The sequence below is a fragment of the Anolis sagrei genome, chromosome 5, assembly GCF_037176765.1.
Source record: "Anolis sagrei isolate rAnoSag1 chromosome 5, rAnoSag1.mat, whole genome shotgun sequence".
Taxonomy (NCBI): Eukaryota; Metazoa; Chordata; class Lepidosauria; order Squamata; family Dactyloidae; genus Anolis; species Anolis sagrei.
The window spans coordinates 176,832,310-176,856,916 of NC_090025.1; the positions used below are offsets into that span (position 1 = coordinate 176,832,310).

Genomic DNA, 24,607 nt, shown 5'->3' on the forward strand with positions numbered 1-24,607 from the left:
AAGGCCTACCTCACACTGTGAGGCCTTCTCATGGACTGAGACCTTTCTCCCACTGAGGTTTACCTCAGACTGACAGCTACAAAGCTACAGGCAGACCTGCTTATATAGAACTTTTGCTGAGTTGTTGCATTTATTTAACCCTTTCAGTGTTTGACTCACATTCTTGTAATTAAAAATACCTAGTTAATTTTTAATATTTCTGACAATATTTACTTAATCTTAATAAATGTACTGATTAATGAAATTATTATATATAACAAAGTTGGGGAGTGGAATCACAAAAATGTTTTTCCTTTATTTACTTGGTCAATTACACAAAGTTTTGATTGATTTGCTGCATTTCTATAGCCTTAGTTATACATGGCCTCCCCAAGACAAACATGGCAAAAGAGTATTTTCATTTTGTGTTCAATGAATTCCTTGTATTCTTCTTTTCTTTGTTCTCAGAAAAAGCTGTTGCATATTTTGAGACTACTGATCAGATTGGGGACAGCGAAGAAGACGTACTCCTCCAAAAGTCCTCTTGCAAAACATTCTGCCATTACGTAAATGCCATCAATACTGCTCCAAGGAACATAGGAAAAGATGGCAAATTTCAAATTCTAGTTTGCCTTGGAACCCGGTACGTATGTGTTTGCTTGTGAGGTAGCTCTTGTATGATAGTCCATGCCAAAAAAAATCTTTTGTTTAACAATATTCTGAGCTACTGCTGGCTTTCAAACTTTGGTCATCCAAATATTTGGGACATCAAAGAAGTACCTTATTACCTTCTCATATTTCTGTTTTCGATTTGCTATGTTGGCAGAGAGCTGGGGCTGACAGCGGGTGCTCACCCCAGCCTGGGCTTGAAATGCCAACCTTTCAATTGGCAGGATTATCTTCTTAGTGGTTTAGTGTGTTGTGCTAAGCCTGGCCCCTAATAATCATCCTGAATCTGCAATGCTTCGTTCAGAGGGTCTTTTAAAAGTCTTCTGACTGAATGAACTTTTTTTTTTAATTATAATGTGAATTATAGATAATACTCTGATATTTGTAGACGTAACATATTCCTATTTTCTTGAGTATAATACATTATTGAATGTAATGCGTACCTCAATTTTGAAGGAGTGCATTACAAAAATGTCATGCCGCCACATGACATTGTTGGCTCACGTTTAACTTGTTGTCCACAAGGACTCCAAGATCTTTTTTCTTTTTCTTCCTAAGGCGAAACATGCCCAGCTCTTTAAGCCACTCCTCGTAGGGCTTGTTCTCCAGACCCTTGATCATTTTAGTCGCCCTCTTCTGGACACATTTCAGCTCGTCAACATCCCTCTTTAATTATGGTGCCCAGAATTGGACAGAATAGATTTCATGTTGGGTCTCTTTCATAGGTAGCCTGGGCCACAGGTTGGCAAGCCTGAACTAGACTCTGGGGTCTACACTGCTCACTGATGATACCCTTCCTTTTGCAGAGATCACTTGCTCCCGCAGTGGATTCCTCTGTTGGCAGAATGCCCAGCCATCACCCGTATGTATGAAGAAAATGCTCTGCTGCGCGACCACATGGCGGTGAACTCCCTCATCCGAGTCCTGCAGACTCTGCAGGATTTCAACGTTATCCTGGAAGGATCACTCATAAAAGGAGTGGATGTGTAACAGACCGCTCTTCAGCTCCCTGTTTCTCCTCCCAAGCAACTGACATGTGATCCAATTTGGGAGAGGACAGATTTCTTGAAACGCAGATGCTGCTGGTAGTGCTCCACTGTTATGTTTAAAATCAGCTTGTTGATAGGTGTGGGGCCACCCACGCTCATGTAGTCTCCTCACTGTTCTGCCCTGAAGCTGCAAACAAGCTAAGCTGCAGTATTGTAGTTTTCAACTCAGAAATGTAGTATAAAAATAGAGTATTTTCATGTGTTCAGTGTGTGTAAATAGAGGTTCCTTCAAAAAATATTACCAACAAGAAACTTTTCTTAGAATCAGTGTTCTCGGGTTCAGGGGGGAAATAGCTTGAAATAACTTTATAGGTTTGGGGAGGGGAAGGGATCATTTCTTGCGCATACCATGGGGAAAAGCCACTTTTGTGTGTAAATATACTGTACAAAGGTTAGCAGAGGGGCTTTTTCATGTTTTGCAAAGGAACACATGAAGACTCTCTGGGTAGCTGTGCTCTTCTTGTGGAATGTATACCGTTTGCTCTGTGCCCTATCCATGTTGGTCTCTTGTTATATCCTTTAGGTCTGAACCCTTTCTTTGTTTCTGGTGTGCATCAAATAAGCTGTGAGTGATAAGTTTCTGAATCCTCTCTTTGACTTTGTTGGTCAGTACAAATGGTGCAAAGAAATGATTTCAAACTGAAATTGCAAAATCCTGAAATGATTTCACACTGAACCCGCAAAATCCAGGCATTTGAAGCATTTTGGCTGCATTAAAAAAATTACAAAATGTGAATAGCTGGGACAAGGGTGGTTGGGAACTAAATGATAGTTTTGAAGAGTTAATGGACCTTTGAACTCTCCTTCCTTTCCAAGCCCTAGAGTTTTGTGTTCCGAAAATGAAATTCTCTTGAAAAGGGAAGAGGAGGAGGAGTCTGAAAGAAAACACAACCACTTATTATACATGGCTTGGGAGAAATTCCTATACAATGGTTAATACATGCTTTGAAATGATGTGGACTCCCTTCTTTGGTTCAAGCAGACATTATTTCCATATTACAGACAACTATTGGCTTACATATGTCTGGATATTTCACCAGTATCTCTAACTACTTGAATCTTTTGCCACCAGATTTATTTAAATAATACATAACTTTCACTATCAGATTCATCTCAAAGGGTTTTGGCAGCATGAATGTGACTTGTGCATTCAAAAGCCCTCATCAGTATTTCTGAGTATTTTTTGCTGGATATTCTCTGAACTCAACAAGCTCCCTTAATAATGTATTGTCTAAGGCTTTCATGGCCGGAATCACTAGGCTGTTGTGAGTTTTCCAGGCTGTATGGCCATTTTCCAGAAGCATTCTCTAGGCTGTTAGGAGTTGTGGGAGTTGAAGTCCAAAACACCTGGAGGGCCGAAGTTTGCACATGCCTGCTCTACAGCTAGCCTGTGAAGTCAAACATCATAGTCGGCAGTTTCACTCCACATGAATGGTGTGTGAAAAACATCTTATATATGAGGGTTGAATAAAAAGTAATGCCTCCACCTTCATAACTCCTCAACAGATGGCAGTACTGGTATGTGGCAGGTACTGTCTTGTTCAGTAGACTCTCCTCTACAGTTCCATTTTGGTGGGAAGCCTTAGCATTGAACGGTTGTGTTGTTAAAGTACAAAGTATGGAACCCTGCACAGACTGTCGGTCAATGCGACTTAAGCAACATGCAGTCATTGAATTCTTGACAGCAGAAGGTGTCACCTCAACATCTTTAAACGTACTCACCCAACGACGCACAGTACTCACATCAACACAGTCACCATAAACAGCTTGCATTCTCTGATGAATCTCCTTTGGGGTGACACCTTCTGCTGTCAAGAATTCAATGACTTAACCTTGCTTAAGTCGCATTGACTGACCATCTGAATTCTTGACAGCAGGTGGTGTCACCTCAACATCTTTAAACGTACTCGCCCAACGACGCACAGTTCTCACATCAACACAATCACCATAAACAACTTGCATTCTCTGATGAATCTCCTTTGGGGTGACACCTTCTGCTGTCAAGAATTCAATGACTGCACGTTGCTTAAGTTGCATTGACCGATCGTCTGTGCAGGGTTCCATACTTCGCACTTTAACAACACAACTGTTCAATGCTAAGGCCAAAATGGAACTGTAGAGGGGAGTCTACTGAACAAGCCAGTACCTGCCGCATACCAGTACTGCCATCTGTTGAGGAGTTACGAAGGTGGAGGCATTATTTTTCATTCAACCCTCGTATGTCTCTTTCCAGTGTTGTACATTTATGTAGTATTATCCCAACCTTTGAAGCATGAGATTGATCTTCGATAGACCTGTCAATTTGACAACTTCAGGAGTGCACTTCGTTGTGGACGTTTGTTTTCTCCCTTTCATGTGCAACTTTGCAAATAAAAGAAAATAACCGCCAGACAGTTTTGCGCATTTGGAACGTAAAGAAACTGCTGTCTTTTCTAAGGAGGGTGAAGACTTAGTTGTGGTTCTCCACAGTTTAGCACACCCTTTTGGCATCAGTATTAATAAGCCTTTGTAGATGTGAGAAAGTGAATTTTAAGATGACCAAAGCATTCTGGTTAATGACAGTTAATTCTGTATTCAGGAACAGTTTCTCTCAAACATTCTTTAACATAACTGCTATACTAATATAGTATTTTAATAGAATTTAAATGCGGATTAGTGTGTGAACAGTTCACAAATCTCAGGCTAACCAGAATGAGGTTATCTCGGTGCTGGAAAACTGTATTTCATCTTCTGCAGCCCATATATTCAGAGGTAAATTCCAATGGAGTTACATGGAAATGACTTCTGAATAAAAAAGTTTGGGCCTGGGCTGTTAATCGGGGTTTGTTTTTGTTTTGGTTTAGTGTGTTTGAGAAATGCTGCCGTTATATGTATTTTGCTTTCTCTTCCTCTCATCAAAAGTAAATATCTTATTAAGGAAATGTTGTATGTTACAGTTGAAATTGTACAAGTAGATGAGGTATAGTTTATTAAAGAACCCCTCCCTCCCCATCCCTTAAGTAACCCTAGAGTATGTTGCTGGTTTTATGTTTTACATGATTAGTAAGTTAATCAAGACTGGATAATGTTAAGGAAGTGGATATCAGTAAAAGTATTGTTATTTCAAGCACTTTAGCATACATATCACAAACTGATGTGCATTGGATTTTCTTTTCCCTTTTCCCGGGGTTTGGATTACAATTAAATGCAGCTTTTCATGCAATGGTCTTTACAAATAAAACTGTGAGAATAATACAGTCTGCTCAACAGTGCTTTATTGAAGTCAATAGACAAAACATATACACACATACACCCGGGGGGGGGGGGGGGGGCTGGTGGCCCAGCAAGTGAAAACACTGAGCTGCTGAATTTGCAAGTTGAATTCAGGGAGCAGGGTGAGCTCCCGCTGTTACACCCAGCTTCCACCAACCTAGCAGTTCGAAAACATGCAAATGTGAGTAGATCAATAGGAAGGCAATGGCGCTCCATGCAGTCATGCTGGACACATGACCTAGGTGGTGTCTATAGACAACGCTGGCACTTCAGCTTAGAAATGGAGATGAGAACCACCCCCTGGGATCAGACACAACTAGACTTAATGTCAGGGGAAGCCTTTACATTTACCTTTTATACACATGGGAGGTAACGTAAGACCTAAACTGGCAACCCTCTCTGGCAAGTTAAGATACAAAAACCTATTGCAAACTGCATAACGTATATAAGATCATTTCTATACAAAGCTAATAGAAAACATCCTGCTGGTGTGTTCTGCCTGTTTATAAATTATCAAGCTGCTTAGCAGTAATATCAGCCTATCCAAAGGTAATGTGTTTATATACTATGCAATGAAGGAAGTACTTCTGTGTGTGCCTTTCATGACACTGATAGAAAGTAAAGTAAGCTGTCACCACGTTTCTTCAAGTGGTCATCTGTGAAATTTGCACTTTTCCCCCTGTTCCTTGTGCAAATTTCAGAGACCATACTGAATAAAATAAGGTTGCTTGTTGGATCTTCTTGCAGTCCAAGGCACTCTCAGAACTTTCCTCCAACACCACAGCTCAAAAGCATCGATCTTCCTTCGCTCAGCCTTCCCTAGGTGTTGGAGGAAAGTTCTGAGAGTGCCTTGGACTGCGAGAAGATCCAACCAGTCCATCCTCCAGGAAATAAAGCCCGGCTACTCATTGGAGGGAAGGATACTAGAGACAAAGTTGAAGTACGTTGGCCACATCATGAGGAGACAGCAAAGCCTAGAGAAGACAATTATGCTGGGGAAAGTGGAAGGCAAAAGGAAGAGGGGCCGACCAAGGGCAAGATGGATGGATGGCATCCTTGAAGTGACCGGACTGACCTTGAAGGAGCTGGGGGTGGTGACGGCCGACAGGGAGCTCTGGCGTGGGCTGGTCCATGAGGTCACGAAGAGTCAGAGACGACTGAACGAATGAACAACAACAGTGCCGGAGGGAGCATTTCAGACCTGTGAAATGGCAAGGGGCTACAAGCAGCATAACTCTACATATCAGCATAATGCTCAGCACAATAAAGGTTTAAATAACTCTCCCCCCCACCCCCCAAAAATAATGTTGAGCCATGGTGGAACCCATAAACCTCTGGGTAAGGAGGGCCAGCTGTAATACATTCAGAAAGGATGCAAGTTGGAGCCAGTTCAGAGAAGACAAAACACGAGGAAAGGTTGAAGAAATGGATGTGTTCATCCTGGTAAAGAGATGATAAAGGGTGACCAGACTGTACTGTTTAATTACAGAAAGGAGGGAGCACATCTGACCAAGTCTAAGGGTTTCATGCATTTGAAGGATAATTTGACTGAATATTTCCTATTGACCATGACTTGAAGTCACACAACAACAACAAACAATGGTTTGGTAATGGAGCTGACTGCCTAGAATGAAGGTGCAGTTTTCTGGATATCATCAAAAACAGGATACAGAGCTACTTCACCTGGAAACCCTGCATTGAGCAGATGGCTGGACTCAGTGATCAATAAAGACACTTCCAACTACAATTTTGATGATTCTATAGAATCATTTATTTTGGAGTGGTATTTTGTTTTACACTGTATTGTGAACCATCTTGGGTCTCATGTTAGTCCAGACTGGGCATAAATAACTGCACTTGTGCTGCTGCCTCCTTTTCGTGTGCCTCAATGGGTGCTCTTGCACTGTATATTAATAACATACAACACACACACACGCACGCACACACACACATATATATTAAAAATACACACAACATTCTGTGGGACTTTTGAATCCAAACTGACAAAGCTGCACGGTGATTAAATGCTAATCAAGGTGGGATTCCCACAGGAAGGAAGCAGCCAGGCTTTGAAACTGCAAAGTGATTAAATGCTAATCAAGATGTGATTTCCCCCAGGCAGGAAGCAGCCAGGCTTTGAATCTGCAAGGCGATTAAATACTAATCAAGGTGGGATTCCCCCAGGCAGGAAGCAACCAGGCTTTGAAGCTGCAAGGCAATTAAATGCTAATCAAAGTGGGATCCCCCCAGGAAGGATGCAGCCAGGCTTTGAAGCTGCAAGGTGATTAAATACTAATCAAGGTGGGATTCCCCCAGGCAGGAAGCAGCCAGGCTTTGAAGCTGCAAGGTGATTAAATACTAATCAAGGTGGGGTTCATCCCGGCAGGAAGCAACCAGGCTTTGAAGCTGCAAGGCAATTAAATGCTAATCAATGTGGGATTCCCCCAGGCAGGAAGCAGCCAGGCTTTGAACCTGCAAGGCGATTAAATGCTGATCAAGGTGGGATTCCCCCAGGCAAGAAGCAGCCAGGCTTTGAAGCTGCAAGGCGATTAAATGCTAATCAATGTGGGATTCTCCCAGGAAGGATGCAGCCAGGCTTTGAAGCTGCAAGGTGATTAAATACTAATCAAGGTGGGATTCCCCCAGGCAGGAAGCAGCCAGGCTTTGAAGCTGCAAGGCGATTAAATGCTAATCAAGGTGGGACTCCCCCAGGAAGGAAGCAGCCAGGCTTTGAAGCTGCAAGGCGATTAAATGCTAATGAAGATGTCCAATTGCAACATTCACACTTGCTTCAAGCAGGCAATACTTTTTTTTCTCCCATTTTGGGACATTCCAGAGAGATATAACCCTCTCTTGCCTAATTTCCAACAAACCTCACAACCTCTGGGGATGCCTGCCATAGATGTGGGCGAAACATCAGGAGAGAATGCTTCTGGAGCATAGCCAAACAGCCCGGAAAACTCACTTTGAATTCCATTCTCATTCAAGAATGTAACCCATTCTATTTTTGTGACGTCACCCCTTACGTCACAGCAACCACGCCCCCTCATCCTCTGCCTCCCGTCGCTCCCCCGGCCCCCTCTCGTCTTAAAGAGACATGCAACACGCCGAGAAGGCGCTCCATTGAGGAGCCAGCCCGTGGGAATGGCGCATGCGCAGGCGGGGCTGGCGGTTAAGCCAATGAGCCCGGCGCTTGCTCTTGGCATCCCAGCAGCGAGACAAACGAGGGAGGCAGAAAGAGAGAGAGAGAGAGGCGAGGAAGGCTTTCTGCACAAAAGAGTGACTTGTGGGAGGTAAGAGTTGGAAAAGTTTGGGGAAAACCTCCAAACTCCTTTGGAGAGAACTACGATGTGAGGATAAGTTGGAAAGTGATTGGAGGCGTGATTGAACCGGAGTTGGGCTTGGAGCGGGAAGGCATTGTTGCAGGTCGGGGGCGCCACATGGCCGGGGACGAGGAAGGAGTGTCTCTGCAGAGGGAGGGAAGGCAAGGCAGGCAAGGCAGAGTGCCTGGCCCTGGAGTCCTTCCTTCCTTCCTCCTCTCTCTTTGGTCTCAGAAGGGAGGGAAAGAGTGCTCTTTGTTGACCCAGGTGACCCTCAAAGGCTGCCTACCTGTTTGCAGCCAAGCCCTGCCCCTCAATCAAGGCAAGGAAGACTTCCCTTGCTTTTGGGGAATCCCGGAAGTCCCATTTCGAACGTTCAGTCCACCAACGTTCTATTATGGTCCCAACGTTCCACTCTCCACTGTTTGGCACCTGTAGATGGGGAAAGGGAAGCTGCCATGGCTGACTCAAGGGGGGGAAGTGGGAGGAGGAGGAGGAGGCTGGGGCCTTGGAGAGGAATTCATACTTACTTAACTAAGTAATAATAATAATAATAAACTTTATTTATACCCTGCCACCATCTCCTCAAAGGGGAGGCTAATATGAGACCCAAGTCCAAAAATAATACAGCAAAGTTAAACACAACATAACAGAAAAATCACATCACAGCAAAAGCTCCCATGGCTGTATCAATGGGGGAAAGTGGGAGGAGGAGGCTGGGGCCTTGAGAAATAATTAATCATTACTTAATTAAGTAATAATAATAATAAACTCTATTTATACTTCACCAAATAATACAGCAAAGTTAAACACAAAATTACAGAAAAATCACATCACAACGAAAGCTGCCATGGCTGTATCAATGGGGGAAAGTGGGAGAAGGAGGCTGGGGCCTTGAGAAATAATTAATCATTACTTAATTAAGTAATAATAATAATAAACTCTATTTATACTTCACCAAATAATACAGCAAAGTTAAACACAAAATAACAGAAAAATCACATCACAACAAAAGCTGCCATGGCTGTATCAATGGGGGAAAGTGGGAGGGGGAGGCTGGGGTCTTGAAGAGTAATTAACACTTACTTACTTAATTAAGTAATAATAATAATAAATGGAAGTGAGAGGAGGAGGCTGGGACCTTGAAGAGTAATTAATCATTACTTAATTAAGTAATAGTAATAATAATAATAAATTTTATTTATACCCCACCACCATCTCTCCACAGGGGACTCAGGGAGGCCAAAAGTAATGCAGCAAAGTTAAACACAAAATAACAGAAAAATCACATCACAACCAAAGCTACCATGGCTGTATCAATAGGGGAAAGTAGGAGGAGGAGGCTGGGGCCTTGAATAATAATTAATAATTAATTAAGTAATAATAATAATAAACTTTATGTATACCCCGCCACCATCTCTCCAAAGGAGGGGCTGCGGCCTTGAAGAGTAATTAATACTTACTTAATTAAGTAATAATAATAATAAATTTTATTTATACCCTGCCACCAACTCTCCAAAGGGAACTCAGGGAGGCTAATATGAGGCCAAAAATAATACAGGAAAGTTAAACACAAAATAACAGAAAAATTACATCACAACAAAAGCTGCCATGGCTGTATCAATGGGAGAAAGTGGGAGGAGGAGGCTGGGGCCTTCAAGAATAATTAATAATTACTTAATTAAGTAATAATAATAATATCGATGCTTAATAATAATAATAATAAGATCGATGCTTTTGAGCTGTGGTGCTGGAGGAAAGTGCTGAGAGTGCCTTGGACTGCGAGAAGATCCAACCAGTCCATCCTCCAGGAAATAAAATCCGACTGCTCACTGGAGGGAAGGATACTAGAGACAAAGCTGAAGTACTTTGGCCCCATCATGAGGAGACAGCAAAGCCTAGAGAAGACAATTATGCTGGGGAAAGTGGAAGGCAAAAGGAAGAGGGGCCGACCAAGGGCAAGATGGATGGATGGCATCCTTGAAGTGACTGGACTGACCTTGAAGGAGCTGGGGGTGGTGACGGCCGACAGGGAGCTCTGGCGTGGGCTGGTCCATGAGGTCACAAAGAGTCAGAGACGATTGAACGAATGAACAACAACAACTATAATAAATGGAAGTGAGAGGAGGAGGCTAGGATCTTGAAGAATAATTAGTAATTACTTAACTAAGTAATAATAATAATAATAATAAACTTTATTTATACCCCGCCACCATCTCTCCAAAAGGGACTCAGGGAGGCTAACATGAGGCCAAACCCAAAAATAATACACAACAAAAGCTGCCATGGCTGTATCAATGGGGGAAAGTGGGAGAAGGAGGCTGGGGCCTTGAAGAGTAATTAATTCATAGAATCAGAGAGTTAGAAGAGACTTCTTGGACCATCCAGTCCAACCCCCTGTTAAGAAACAGGAAAATTGCATTCAAAGCACTCCCAACAGATGGCCATCCAGCCTCTGTTTAAAAACCTGCAAAGAAGGAGCTTCCACCACACTCCAGGGCAGAGAGTTCCACTGCTGAACGGCTCTCACAGTCAGGAAGTTCTTCCTCATGTTCAGATGGAATCTACTTAATTAATTACTTAATTAAGTAATTAAAAGTAAGACCTTGAAGAGTATTTATTTATTTATTTACAACAGTTCTATTCCGCCCTTCTCACCCTGCTGGGAACTCAGGGCCAGGACTCAGGGTGGATGACTATGCACATATACATGGCAAACATTCAATGCCATTTAGATATACAACATAGAATAACCAAAAATAACAAAGATAGTGGACCTGATGGGATCCCTGCTGATGTCTTTAGAGAGGTAGGACCTGAGCTGACACCACAACTCCACCAGCTGTAGACAAACATATATAGACAGAATAACATTCCGGCTTCATGAGGGTGTGCTCAATTCCAGCCACGGGGGGAGCTGCCGCTTCACCAACCACTTGTGACACCGAGTCCTTTGATGGAGTACTTCCTTATTCTTACGCACGCTGCTGGAAGGTTTTATGGTGTCGTAAATTAGCCTCCCCGCATAAAGCAGTACTTAAATTTCCTACTTGACAGATGCAACTGTCTTTCCGGCTGCATAGGTCGACAGCAAGCTAGACTATTAATGGTTGGGAGCTTACTCTGACCTGGGCTGGCTTCAAACTCATGACTTCTCGGTCAGTAGTAATTTAATGCAGCTGGCTACTAACTAGCTGTGCCGCAGCCCGGTCTAAATAATTAAGAATAAAACACCTTTTGAGTTTGTTTTTAGTTCCTTCTGTGTAGGGCAGGCATGGGCCAGCTTGGGCCCTCTCTCCAGGTGTTTTGGACTTCAACTCCCACCATTTCTAGCAGCCTCAGGCCCCCTCCTTTCCCCCCTCAGCCCCTTAAAGCAGGTGTGGGCAAACTTCGGCCCATCAAGTGCTTTGGACTTCCAACTCCTGCAATTCCTAACAGCCTTAACACCTGCCTTAAAGTCTTGCAAATAGCACAGCCATTTCCATGATGTCAGAGGGTCAAATAGGAATGTTGTCAGGTATTTGGGTGCACAATGCCAGGTGCTTGCTTGCAGAGATTTCTGGGTGTCATCGGGTTTGTCGCTCCAAATAATTTCCCTTAAATTGGGCATAAATAACTGCACTTGTGCTGCTGCCTCCTTTTCATGTGCCTCAAAGGGTGCGCTTACACTGTAGAAATAATGCAATTTCAATAATAATAATAATAGAGTTGCTGTGAGTATTCTGGCCTGCGTGGCCATGTTATAGAAGCATTATCTCCTGTTGTTTTGCCCTGTCGTATTTTGGACTTCAACTCCCACCACTCCTTAAGCGGCTGAGGGGGAAAAGGAAAGGGCCTGAGGCTGTTAGGAATGGTGGGAGTTGAAGTCGTAAACACCTGGAAGAAGGACCCAAGTTGGCCCATGCCTGGTGTAGACAGAACTGTGTCTCTCCCCTCCCCTTGCTTTGCAAGCCAGCCTCTTGTTTTCCTCTTGAGTTTGAATTGGGATCCCTCCTTTGCATGTAAACACAACTTCTTTTTCCCAGGCATGTTGTTTGGGACACCCTTGCAAATTAATTCCCACTCCGCCGGTATCAAAACACCAAAAAAACCCCAATCCCAGCCTTGATCTGCAAAAGAAGGCAGAAGCTGGCTTGAAAACAAAGGGCTTCTGGAGAGCATGTGGCTGGAGAGCTTTGCAATCGGGGCGGTTCTTAATCTTGCGCTCAGTCACAATCCTTGTTTGCACACTGATTCCTTTTCGGGACCACTTCTTGGGCATGATTATTATTATTATTATTTCAGTGGCAACTTTAATTTCCGGACCACTTCTTGGGCATAAGATATTTTTTAGCACAAGATTATTATTAGTATTTCAGTGGCAACTTGAAATTCAGAAAACTTTTCCTTGCTTGGAGGGGAACCTTTGGTTCCTGTCTTCGTTAGGAAGTGAGGCTAAACTCCCAATCAGGATGTTTTCTTGGCAATTCAAGTGGAAGCATAGAAATATAACTGTGTAGTTGTGTGATGAGCCTCATCCATGGAAACAATCTATGGCTCTTTCAGTCTCTCGGAAGCCTCTTTCTGCGCTCCTCTTGAGCTTGTGAAGCAATCTCAACCTTGCTTTCAAATTGAGATTGTTGCCATGTTTGAATGTTCAAGTGGCATCATAGCACCTTAACAGCATAGTGTGTGATGAGCCTCATCCATGGAAATCGTCCATGGCTCTTTCACTCTCTTGGAAGCTCCTTTTTGTGCTTTTCTCGATCCTGTAAAGAGATATCAACCTTGCTTTTAAAATGGGACTGTTGCCATATTTGAATAACATCAGGCCAAAGCCACGAGGAGGAAGAGGGGGAGAAAAGGCATTACCGGGACCTCCTGAAGAGTGTTCTTTCTCCCACCCTGGACGTTCCACAGATATATAAACCTCACTTGCCTAGTTTCCAACAGACCTCACAACCTCGGAGAATGCCTGCCATAGATACAGGCGAAACGTCAGGAAGGAATGCTTCTGGAACATGGCCATACAGCCCGGAAAACTCACAGCAACCCATTTATTATTTTACTGACACAAAAGCACAGTGTGTCACAGCAAACAAGATCTATATGCTGGATTTCATATCACAAAATCACAAGTCGAACACTTCCCAAGCATCTAGGACTGTGTGATGTATTTTCAAATGATGCACGCAGATCTAAGTAAGGTGGCCTTTTGCAATTGGTGGATTGTGATTTTGTCAATGTTTATTGTTTCCAAATGCCGGCTGAGATCTTTTGGCACGGCACCCAGTGTGCTGATGACCACTGGGACCACCTGTGCTGGTTTATGCCAGAGCCTTTGCAGTTCGATTTTGAGGTCTTGATAGCGGCTCCTGTTTTCCTGTTGCTTTTCCTCAATGCAACTGTCACCTGATATGACGACATCAATAATCCAGACTTTTTTCTTTTTCACAATGGTGACGTCTGATGTATTGTGTTCCAAAACTTTGTCAGTCTGGATTCGAAAGTCCCACAGTATTTTTGCATGTTCATTTTCCACAACCTTTGTGGGTTTATGATCCCACCAATTCTTTACTGCTGGCAGGTGGTATTTGTGACATAAGTTCCAGTGAATCATCTGGGCCACAGATGATGATGATGATGATGATTTGAAACACAACAAGATGAGTCCACAACAGACAAGATCACTCTGCTGGCTGTTGTATTGGATCACACGTCAGACACTTCCCAAGTGTCTAGGACTGTGTGATGTATCAGCGAATAATGCGTGCATATCTCAGTAAGGTGGCCTTTGCAGCTGGCAGCTGGTAATTTTGTCTGCGCCCATTGTGTTTAAGTGCAAGCCAAGGTCTTTAGGCACTGCACTCAGTGTGCTGATCACACTGGCTTGTGCCAGAGTCTATTATTATTATTATTATTATTAGTAGTAGTAGTAGTAGTAGTAGTGGTAGTATTTTACAGACATAAAAACACAGTATATCACAGCAAACGAGAACCATATGCTGGATTTCATATCACAAAATCACAAGTCGAACACTTCCCAAGCATTTAGGACTGTGTGATATATTTTCGAATGATGCGTGCAGATCCAAGTAAAGTGGCTTTTTGCAGTTGAGAGATCGTGATTTTTCAGTGTTTTTTGTTTCCAAATGCCTGCTGAGAGTGGAACCAAGAGAACCTAAACCATTAGTACTATGGAGAAGCAAACCAAAATGAAATCTATACTGGCTCAATCGACGCCCAGGATAAAAAGGACCGCGGTGGATGCTGCTGATTCTGGACATCCATCGACAAGTGGTCTACAGAATCAAAATACAAATGAACAATCACAGAAGAGGCAGAAATATACAGTGCCAAAAACCCACACTATTATTATTATTATTATTATTGAAATTGCATTATTTCTGGAGTTTAAGTGCGCCCTTTGAGGCACACGAAAAGGAGGCAGCAACACAAATGCAGTTATTTATGCCCAATTTGCGGGAAAATATTTGGAAGGACAAACCCGATGACACCCAGAAATCTCTGCAAGCAAATCCCTGACATTGTGCATCCAAGTAGCTAAAAACATTCATATTTGGCCCTCTGACATCATGGAAATGTCTGTGCTGGGAGTGCTGTGCTACTTGCAAGACTTTAAGGCAGGTGTAGGCAAACTTTGTCCCCCTAGGTGTTTTGGACTTCAACTGCCAGTAGACTGTTAGGGATTGTGGGAGTTGGAGGGCCGAAGTTTGTGTATGCCTGCTTTAAGAGGTCACATTGGGAAACATAACTGCAGATATTGTAGATCTGAGACAATGACAGATCTCCTAGGAATGCAGCTGTGTTATGGAGAGCCTATATCTCTGCACATTTTAAAAACCCCTTCCCAACCAATTGACTTACGGTAATGTGCTTGGGGTTCCCCAGTGGTGCAGAAGGTTAAACTACTGAGCTGCTGAACTTGCTGACCGAAAGGTTAGCGGTTCAAATCCAGGGAGTGGGATGAGCTCCCGCTGTTAGCCCCAGCTTCTGCTAACCTAGCAGTTTGAAAACATGTAAATGTGAGTAGATCAATAGGTATTGCTTCTGCAAGTACCGTAGATCAGTAGGTACCACCTTGGTGGAAAGATAATGATACTCCATGCAGTCATGCTCGCCACATGACCTTGGAGGTGTCTACGGACAACGCCGGCTCTTCGGCTGAGAAATAGAGATGAGCACCGACCCCCAGAGTCGGACTTAATTTCAGGGAAAACTTTCACCTTTTTAAAATGTGCTTGGCTCTCATCTTCTCAGCTTTATCCTCAGAACGGTTCTGCAGTGTAGGTCGGTTGGAAAGAGAGCAACAGGCCTCCAGCGTTTTGTGAGATTAAATGTGGATTTGCTAGGTCATCGCTATAGTCGCCATGCGCCAATGGATTTGGGGATTAAGTCTGACTGACGCCATATAAATATGCCAAACAGATATGAGTGCAGTCCCAGATGCTGAGTCTATGGATGCCACACATGAATGCAGGCCAGAAATGGGAAGAGACCTGTTGTTTGGAGGGAGGATACTTAGTCCTATACTTGGTTATGGTTTCCATATCAGTGGGATGGTCAATCTAATCCAAAGAATAATGTGTTATGCAGTGTCCTGAACTCTATCTCCAAAAGTAGGTTAAATAACATGGATAAGCTTTTAAAAATTCAGACTAAAATCCAGGGCGAACCTGCCTGTATATGTTTGCATGTGTGTTTCAGTCTGCAGCCTAGCATCTTAGTCTACCCATAGATTTTAAAGTGTGTTGTCCTATTGATAATGCATGTGTTACTGTTTTATTGTTTTGTTATTTTAAATTGCTTGTATTGTTATTGTTATTGCTTGTATTGTTGTATTTTGGGCTCGGCCTCATATAAGCCGCACCGAGTCCCTTGGGGAGATGGTAGCGGGGTATAAATAAAGTATTATTATTATTATTATTTATTGATAATGTGTTTTAATTGCTTATATATTTAGATTATTTATATTTTGATGTGTTTTATTGTTTACCTACGCGGCATTGAATTTTTGCCAGATTTTTAAGCCGCCTTGAGTCCCCATTCGGAGTAGAGAAAGGCAGGGTTGAAATGAAGTAAACAAACAAATCAATCAATCTTTAGAGGTAGGAATATTAATAGGTTCTTTCAATGCCTGCCTGAATGGAGCCTTCAGTGGCACAATGGGTTAAACCCTTGTGCCTGCAGGACTGAAGACCGACAGGTCGGAGGTTCAAATCTGGGGAGAGCATGGATGAGCTCCCTCTGTCAGCTCCAGCTCCTCATATGGGAACATGAGAGAAGCCTCACACAAGGATGGTAAAACATCCTGGGCAACATCCTTTCGGATGGCCAATTCTCTCACACCAGAAGCAACTTGCAGTTTCTCAAGTTGCTCCTGACATGAAAAAAAATGCCTGTTTTGACTCTTTTTGTCTTTTAATCTGGACTTTAAAAAGGGAAGGGGCCCAGAATGAATATATGTTCAAAATGACTACAGTGGGAAAGAATTTCCAAGCAAGGAAGCGATAATAAACGTGTATCTCCAAACAAGAGAAAGACCACAGGAGCCAAGCCCTGCCCTGAACAAAGACCACCCACTCGCTGCCCACCGTGCAAAAGGCGACCTAGTTTTCCAAACAGGCTGGAAGAATCAGGAAGCAGAGATCTCCATGTGCGAGGAATCCTGTTTTGAGTATGGCACTCTTAAACAGTTTTTTTTAAAAAATTAGAAAGATGAGAATAGGGTATAAGTTGCACCCAGCTGTACTATTTAAAAAGATGCTTCCCGCCCTTGTTGCAGCTCAGCCACCAGGCGCGAATGCCCAGGCTTGCAACCAAAGAGGAGGGAGGCACTAAAGTTCACGCTATTGTTGTTCCAGCCCTGAGCTCATGCAGAAAGAAAACAGGGTGGGAGGGGGTCGCATCCCTCTGGTTCGTAAACAGATTCAGCGATGTGTTACCCAAATCAGAATGCATGCTAGTTGTTTAGAAAGGTAGCCACAAGCTTGAGTTTGCAACACCTGAGCAGGGCCGTTGATGACGACGGACCCTTCCACACAGCCATATAACCCAGAATATCAAGACGGGAAATCCCACAATATCTATTATCGAAGGCTTTCAGGGCCAGAATCACTGGGTTGTTGTAAGTTTTTCAAGCTATATGGCCATGTTCCAGAAGCATTCTCTCCTGATGTTTCGCCCGCATCTATGGCAGGCATCTTCAGGGGTTGTGCGGTCACAATCTCTGAGGATGCTTGCCATAGATGCAGGTGGAACATCAGTAGAGAATGCTTCTGGAACATGGCCATACAGCCTGAAAAACTTAGTGCAACCCCCCCCCCCATATCTGCTTTGAACTGGGTTATCTGAATCCACACTGCCATATATTCCAGTTCAAAGCAGATATTGTGGGATTCTCTGCCATGATGTTCTGGATTATACGGCTGTGTGGAAGGGCCCTAATTAAATCTGACTTACACTGCTTCAGCTAACTTAGTTTGGTAAGAATTCTGTTCCAACCAAGCAAATCCCTTCCAAATCTTACATTGCAACACATTTCACAAAGAGAACAGTGAATCATGGAGACCACAAAGGCCATCCGAGGAGCGGAGTGAGCTCCCATCTGTCAGCTCCTGCTCCCCATGTGGAGACATGAGAGAAACCTCGCACAGGATGGTCAAACATCCAGGCGTTCAAATAATGAACCGTTAGCATTATGTCCTCTAAAGCACTTATACGGATTTAGGACTGCTTGTACGTTTCCACCAACGCCCCACCTCCTCTGTCTTGTTCATGCCCAGCATTATTTTTTAATTTTAATTACATTTGGCCCAGCCATAGATTTTAAATGTGTGTTGTTGCATTGTTCAATGTTTATGCTATTTATGTATGAGATTTATTTTAATTGCTTTGTATTAGTATTTGTATTTTGCTTTGTATTGTGGTTGTATTGCTTATATTGATGTATTGTGGGCTCGGCCTCATGTAAGCCGCACTGAGTCCCTTGGGGAGATGGTAGCGGGGTATAAATAAAGTATTATTATTATTATTATCCGGGGAAAGTGCGGATGAGCTCCCTCTGTCAGCTCCAGCTCCCATGAGAGAAGCCTCCAACAAAGATGGTAAAACATCAAAACATCCAGGCATCCCCTGGGCAATGTCCTTGCAGACGGCCAGTTCTCTCACACCAGAAGCGACTTGCAGTTTCTCAAGTTGCTCCTGACACAGAATAAATAAATAAATCCAGGATCATCAAAACACTCCCAACAGATGGCTATCCAGCCTCTGCTTAAAAACCTCCAGAGAAGGAAACTCCACCACCCTGCGAGGCAGCATATCCCACTACCGAATAGCTCTTACCGTCAGGGAATTCCTCCTAATGTTTAAGTGGAATATTCTTTCCTGCAATTTGAATCCATTCCTCCATGTCCTAGTCTGCAGATCAACAGAGAACAAGCTTTCCCCCTCCCTGTGACATCCTTTCAAATATTTAAAGATGGCTATCATGTCCTCCCTCTCCAAACTAAAAATACCCGGCTCCCTAACATGTTCCTCATAGGGAGACATGGTTATCATTTTGCTCCCCTTTGATGTGTTGCAAAGGCACATCCAGATGACCCATAGAAGTCTCTGACGATGCCTGGCTTAACAATGGGGTGGTTAGATATAGATTTGCAAGGTGTGTTTTAGAGCTGCCATGGAAAGGACCCTCCAAAGACCGCCTTTAATCTCCTGAGTGCTCCTGGGGGTTAAATCTCCCCGGAGAAAGAGGTCAGAGCTACGGGGAGAGATTTCCAATGCCCTATATATTCTCACACATGCAGCTCCCCTCCCTGCCATATGCACAATTTCACATCCACAGGTCCACCCACAAAAGTAAAAGTGACACCCGTTGCATGGAGCAAGATACTCCCAGTTTGGGCTTTTGCACACAGACACACACACACACCCCGTTCTCTTTAAATCCTATACATGTCCTTGAAGCGCATCTAGCTCCAGGGAAATAACTAGCTCTGTGTCTGTGTTGACTGTGCTGGAGGGTATGATCTCTGCTACTTGCAACCTAGGGATGGAAAGGGATTTGGAGCATGGCTCGGTTTGAACAGAATTCTGACTTCTGAAGCTGCAATAACAACAAAAGAGTTTCCAATATGAACCATGTATACTCAAGTATAAGCCGACCCGAATATAAGCCAAGGCACCTCATTTTGTCACAAAAAACCTGGGAAACATATTGACTCAGGTATAAGCCATGGGTGGGAAATGCAGCAGCTACTGGTAAATTTCAAAATAAAATAGGTAACTATAAAATTATATGAATTAATGTATCAGTAGATTCAATGTTTTTGAATATTTACATAAAACCGTAATTTAAGACAAGGCTGTCCAACTCTAATTCAACCATTATTCTAACTTTCTTCTTTGTAAACGTGCTTATGTATCCTTCCAATAATAATAGAGTAAAATCATAGATGTAATAATAATAATAGAATAAAAAATGGAAATGTAATAATAACAGTAGCAATATAGTAAAATAATAAATGTAGTAATAAAAATAGAGTAAAATAATAGATGAAATAGTAATAGTAATCAGAGAAAAATAATAAATGTAATAATAGAGGAAAATAATAAAAGTAATAATATAATAAAATAATAGATGTAATAATAGTAATAATTAGGAAAAATAATAAATGTAATAATGACAATAATAAATGGAGTAAAATAGTAGATGTAATAATAAAGGAAAATAATAGATGTGAGAATAATAATTAGGGAAGAATAATAAATGTAATAATAATTGGGGAAAAATAATAAATGTAATAATAGAGCAAAATAATAGATGTAATAATAATAGAGTAAAATAATTGATGCAATAATAATAATAGAGTAAAATAATGTAGATGTAATAATAATAGAGAAAAATAATAAATGTAATAATAATAATAACAATAACAGTAATAATAATAACAACAAAGTAAAATAATAGATAACTTTGACTCGAGTATAGACCAAGGGGGCTTTTTCTGCTAAAATAAGGGCTGAAAAACTTGGCTTATGCTTGAGTATATATGGTAGTTGCCAAATCTCATTGCAAGATTGAGATATACTAGGAAGTCCTAATATATTGCAAAGATCTTCCATGCCCATATTGCATGGATGCACAAACATGCTTGGTGGGATCACTTTTCAGTCAAGGTTCAAATGCCCAATATCGTGATTGAAGAGGAGATTTTACCTAAGTGCAGAATGTTCCTTCTAAAAAGGTATCATTTTCCTTTTTCTTCTTGGATTGAGTTGTACCTTCACCCAGTGGGGTAAATCAGCTTATTGTTTTTTCCTCAACACTTTCCTGGATTTTGTTTTTTTGTCATTTCTGGTGATGTTGAAACCTTTTGGTTCTCCTCAGTACTTGGAATGAATGTCACTTTTCACTGTGTGTTTGAGTAAAGATCCAGAATTCTCTGGGAAAAATTCAGTGCCTCGTGGGCTTGTGACTGCAAACCTTCTAAAGATTAGGCTACATTGCTCATAGTGGGTCTTGCTTTTTAGTAAAGTCTCAAGGGCTCGAGCGGAAACTTAACAAGAGATCAGTCCTTCATTCTTGAAAGCTTTTGTCCCATCAGGAATTTTCTGAGAGGCCTCTACTGTAGACCAAACAGCAGCAGGGGAGGCGCATACATTCCTGAGCCCAAAACTGTCAGTGAGATTAGCAGAAAATGTCTTGCTTGTTTATCCTTTTGCACATTTTTAGGTAGTCGTTTGGCGTTATGAGAACAAAGAACGACATCTTCTATCAGACTAGCATGTCTCTCCCTCTTCTAGTTGCGGTTTGAAGCATTATAAGGCTTGGTATTTATTTTATTATTATTTAAAACATTTATACAGGGTGCAGCAGCATAACTTCCTTTTTTCAAAACTTAATAAAACCCACTGTATGAATCAGAATTTTTTTTTATATAATATAGGCGCATACCTAAAGTTTTGTTTTACGTAGTTTTGAAGATCAAATTAGGTAGGTGACGTCCCCCATTCTCCATACACTGAGTAAACCAATTTCTGGCGTTTGTCATGACTCTTGCCAGCATAGCAGGCGTTATGTTGGCAATTTCTTCCTGGATGTTGGTCTTCAAATCTTGTAGGCTCCTTGGACGGTTCACATAAACACGGGATTTCAAAAAACCCCATAGAAAAAAATCACAAGGGGCCAAATCTGGAGAACAGGCCGGCCACTCCAGATCCCTCCTAATTGAGATGAGGCGCTCTGGGAAGTGTTCCCTCAAAACAGCCTTCGATGCTCTTGAAGTGTGTGCAGTTGCACCGTCTGGTTGCAACCAAATGTCCCCTAAGTCCAACCCATCTAGCCGTGGGGAAAGATTTTCCTGTAACATGTTTACATACCGGTCCGAATTCACTGTCACTGCGACCTCATTTTCCTCAAAGCACCAGGGACCAATAATTCCAGCTGAGGAAATTGCACACCACACTGTGATTTTAGGTGAATGCAAAAGCCTTTGATGCAATTTTCGAGAATTGTTGTCAGCCCAGTAGCGCATGTTTAGTTTGTTGACAGATCCACACAAATGAAAATTGGCTTCATCACTAAAAAAAAAAGCAATAGCGTCCTCAGAAACGACTTCGAGAAGAACCTCACATGCGTTCCTCCAAGAATTGAAGTCACGTTCAGAAAGTTCCTGCACAATCGCCATCTTGTAAGGATGGAAATGAAGATGATCATGAAAAATTCTGCTCACAGAACAATCAAAAAGTCCAAAGGCAGACACATGTTTGCATGCAGAATGCCGTGGTGATCGCAACATTGAAGCTCTCAGTGCCTCAATGTTCTCAGGGACCCCAGTTCTTCGTCTTGTCGCACTTGCAGTTTGTCTGAATGTAATGACTCACATCACAATTGATTTCTGGTCCGGGACAGGGGCCAATGGGGCTAAATTAAAGCGATTCCGAAAGGCGCACTGGGTTGCAATCACAGAGCATTTTATTTATTTATTTATTTACAGCTTTTATATTCTGCCCTTCTCACCCCGCAGGGGACTCAGGGCAGATTACAGTGTACACATATATGGCAAACATTCAATGCCAATTTTAACATACAACATATACAGACATACACAGAGGCCGTTTAACTTTTCTGGCCGCCAGGGGAGCTGTCGCTTTCATCGTCCATCTGCGACACTGATGAAGTACTTCCGCATTCCCCGCATGCTTTTTTGCTGGACTGTTTGGCTGGAGCCCTTTTTATGGCCTCATAAATTAGTTAATTTAGCCTCCCCTCACTTTAAGGTGGTAGCTAATTTTCCTACTTGACAGATGCAACTGTCTTTATTTATTTATTTATTTGTTTCACAGTTTTCTATACCGAGCTTCTCAACCTCATTGAGGGATTCAGCCCGGTTTCCAGCCATAACAAACATATACACTCATTAAAATATCTTATATCACAATTACAAAAACAACTTTAAAAACACTATATATAAAACTACAGTGGTCAGTCATCCTATTAAGATGGATCTACATCAACTTCCATCCAGGGTCCTATGGTGTTGTCTCTCTTTCAGGTTGCAAAGGTTGACAACAGGCTACACAATTGGTTGGAAACCCACTCCAACACGGGCTGGCTTCAAACTCATGACCTTTTGGTCAGAGTGATCTTAATGCAGCTGACACTCAGCCAGCTGCGCCAATATCCCACACGAAAAGTAGACCTCAACGACAAAAGCACGCTCCTCACTGTTCCAACGCATGATGGCGATTGAACTATGTCAGGACAAAAATTTATACTCCCGCCTCTCGAACAAGACCACTTGTGCTCTGCTACGTCTTCAACTGACTGAATGGCACACATTTTAAAAAAGGAAGTTATGCTGCCGCACCCTGTATTTTATCTTTCTCAACTCGAAGGGGACTCAGGGCAGAACACAACATATCAACGGCAAACATTCAATGCCGGGACATAAATAGACTATACATATACATAAACATTGAAATCAGTTATCTCAACATTAAACTCCACTGATTATACTGTCTCAAATATTTGCATCAAATCTGGTTGGTATGGTAAGGTTTCCTATTGCTGCCTTATTGCACTGCCCCAAACGTTGGGTCTCGTGGCCAAGTTCTGAAGGACAGGAGGGAGGGGACCGATCTGATCTCAACAGGTTTTGGAATTATCCCAGACTGGCTACATCTAGATTTGGAAAGAAATCTAGATGTGTGTGTCAATGCCCATTGTGTTGGTGGTCTTTTCATCAATAAAATGTGAGTGGGCTATCACATTGGGTTGTCGTGAATGGAGGGAGGATTATAAAACCTCTCTGGGATATTAAAAAGTTTTAGGATAACAGCCTTCCGGGAAGGCGAACATAACTTTTTATTGCTGCTCTGTTTGAAGTCCATTTGCTTTTAGTTGCAGTGTTTTATAGCTTTCCCAGAGAAGACTCCCTTTTTCTTAAAAGAAGATTGTCTTTATGTACATCATCATAGCAAATGCTTTGGTTTTCTTACTCTGTGTTGTGTTCTGCTGTGAAAGGTATTGGGCTGAAAGATCAAGTATTATCTTTCCTTTTCTCTTTCAAGTCAAGAAAAAATGTTCCCTAAGACTCCCCTTTCAGTCACTGAACTGCTAAATTGCAACGGCTAAAAAAGCCAATGGGATTTTGACCTGCAGAAATAGGAGTCTAGTGTCTAGATCCAGGGATGTCATGCTACTCCTCTATTCTGCCTTGGCCAGACCACACCTGGAATCACACTGTGTCCAATTCTGGGCACCACAATTGATGGGAGATGTTGATAAGCTGGAATGTGTCCAGAGGAGGGTGTCTATAATGATCAAGGGTCTGGAGAACAAGCCCTATGAGGAGCGGCTTAAAGAGCTGGTCATGTTTAGCCTTCAGGAAAAAAGGTTGAGCGGAGACATGATGGCCATGTATAAATATGTGAGGGGAAGTCTTAGGGAGGAGGGAGCAAGCTTTGTTTTCTGCTGCCCTGGAGACTAGGACATGGAACAATGGCTTCCAACTAAAGGAAAGGAGATTCCATCTGAACATGAGGAAGAACTTCCTGACTGGGAGAGCTGTTCAGCAGTGGAACTCTCTGCCCCGGAGTGTGGTGGAGGCTCCTTCTTTGAAGGCTTTTAAACAGAGGCTGGATAGCAATCTGTTGGGTGCTTCTTGTTAATGGGACGGCCTGGATGGCCCACAAGGTCTCTTCCAACTCTATGATTCTGTATCATGCAGAACATGAAAGTGTGATGAAATTAAGTTGAACAGAGATAAACTGTCTAACACAGTGGTTCTCAACCAGATGTTTTGGCCGTCAACTTCCAGAAATTCCTAACAG

The 24,607-nt window shown here is 42.4% G+C and overlaps 2 protein-coding genes across 5 annotated transcripts in view; both read left to right on the forward strand.

Annotated features, from left to right (window-relative positions):
- DENND5B (DENN domain containing 5B) overlaps positions 1-4,931 on the forward strand; it is a 159,238-nt gene extending 154,307 nt beyond the window's left edge. For all 4 annotated transcript variants that reach the window (XM_060776781.2, XM_060776783.2, XM_060776782.2 and 1 more), the window contains 2 exons: positions 448-622; positions 1,455-4,931. In XM_060776781.2, coding sequence (XP_060632764.2) covers positions 448-622; positions 1,455-1,638 — 359 coding nt within the window. In that variant the 3' untranslated portion in view covers positions 1,639-4,931. The remainder of the gene's footprint in view (positions 1-447; positions 623-1,454) is intronic.
- A 3,143-nt stretch (positions 4,932-8,074) lies between these two features.
- Positions 8,075-24,607, forward strand: part of SINHCAF (SIN3-HDAC complex associated factor) — a 30,474-nt gene continuing 13,941 nt past the window's right edge. The window contains exon 1 of the mRNA XM_060776779.2: positions 8,075-8,242. The gene's annotated coding sequence lies outside the window, so the exon portion shown is untranslated. The remainder of the gene's footprint in view (positions 8,243-24,607) is intronic.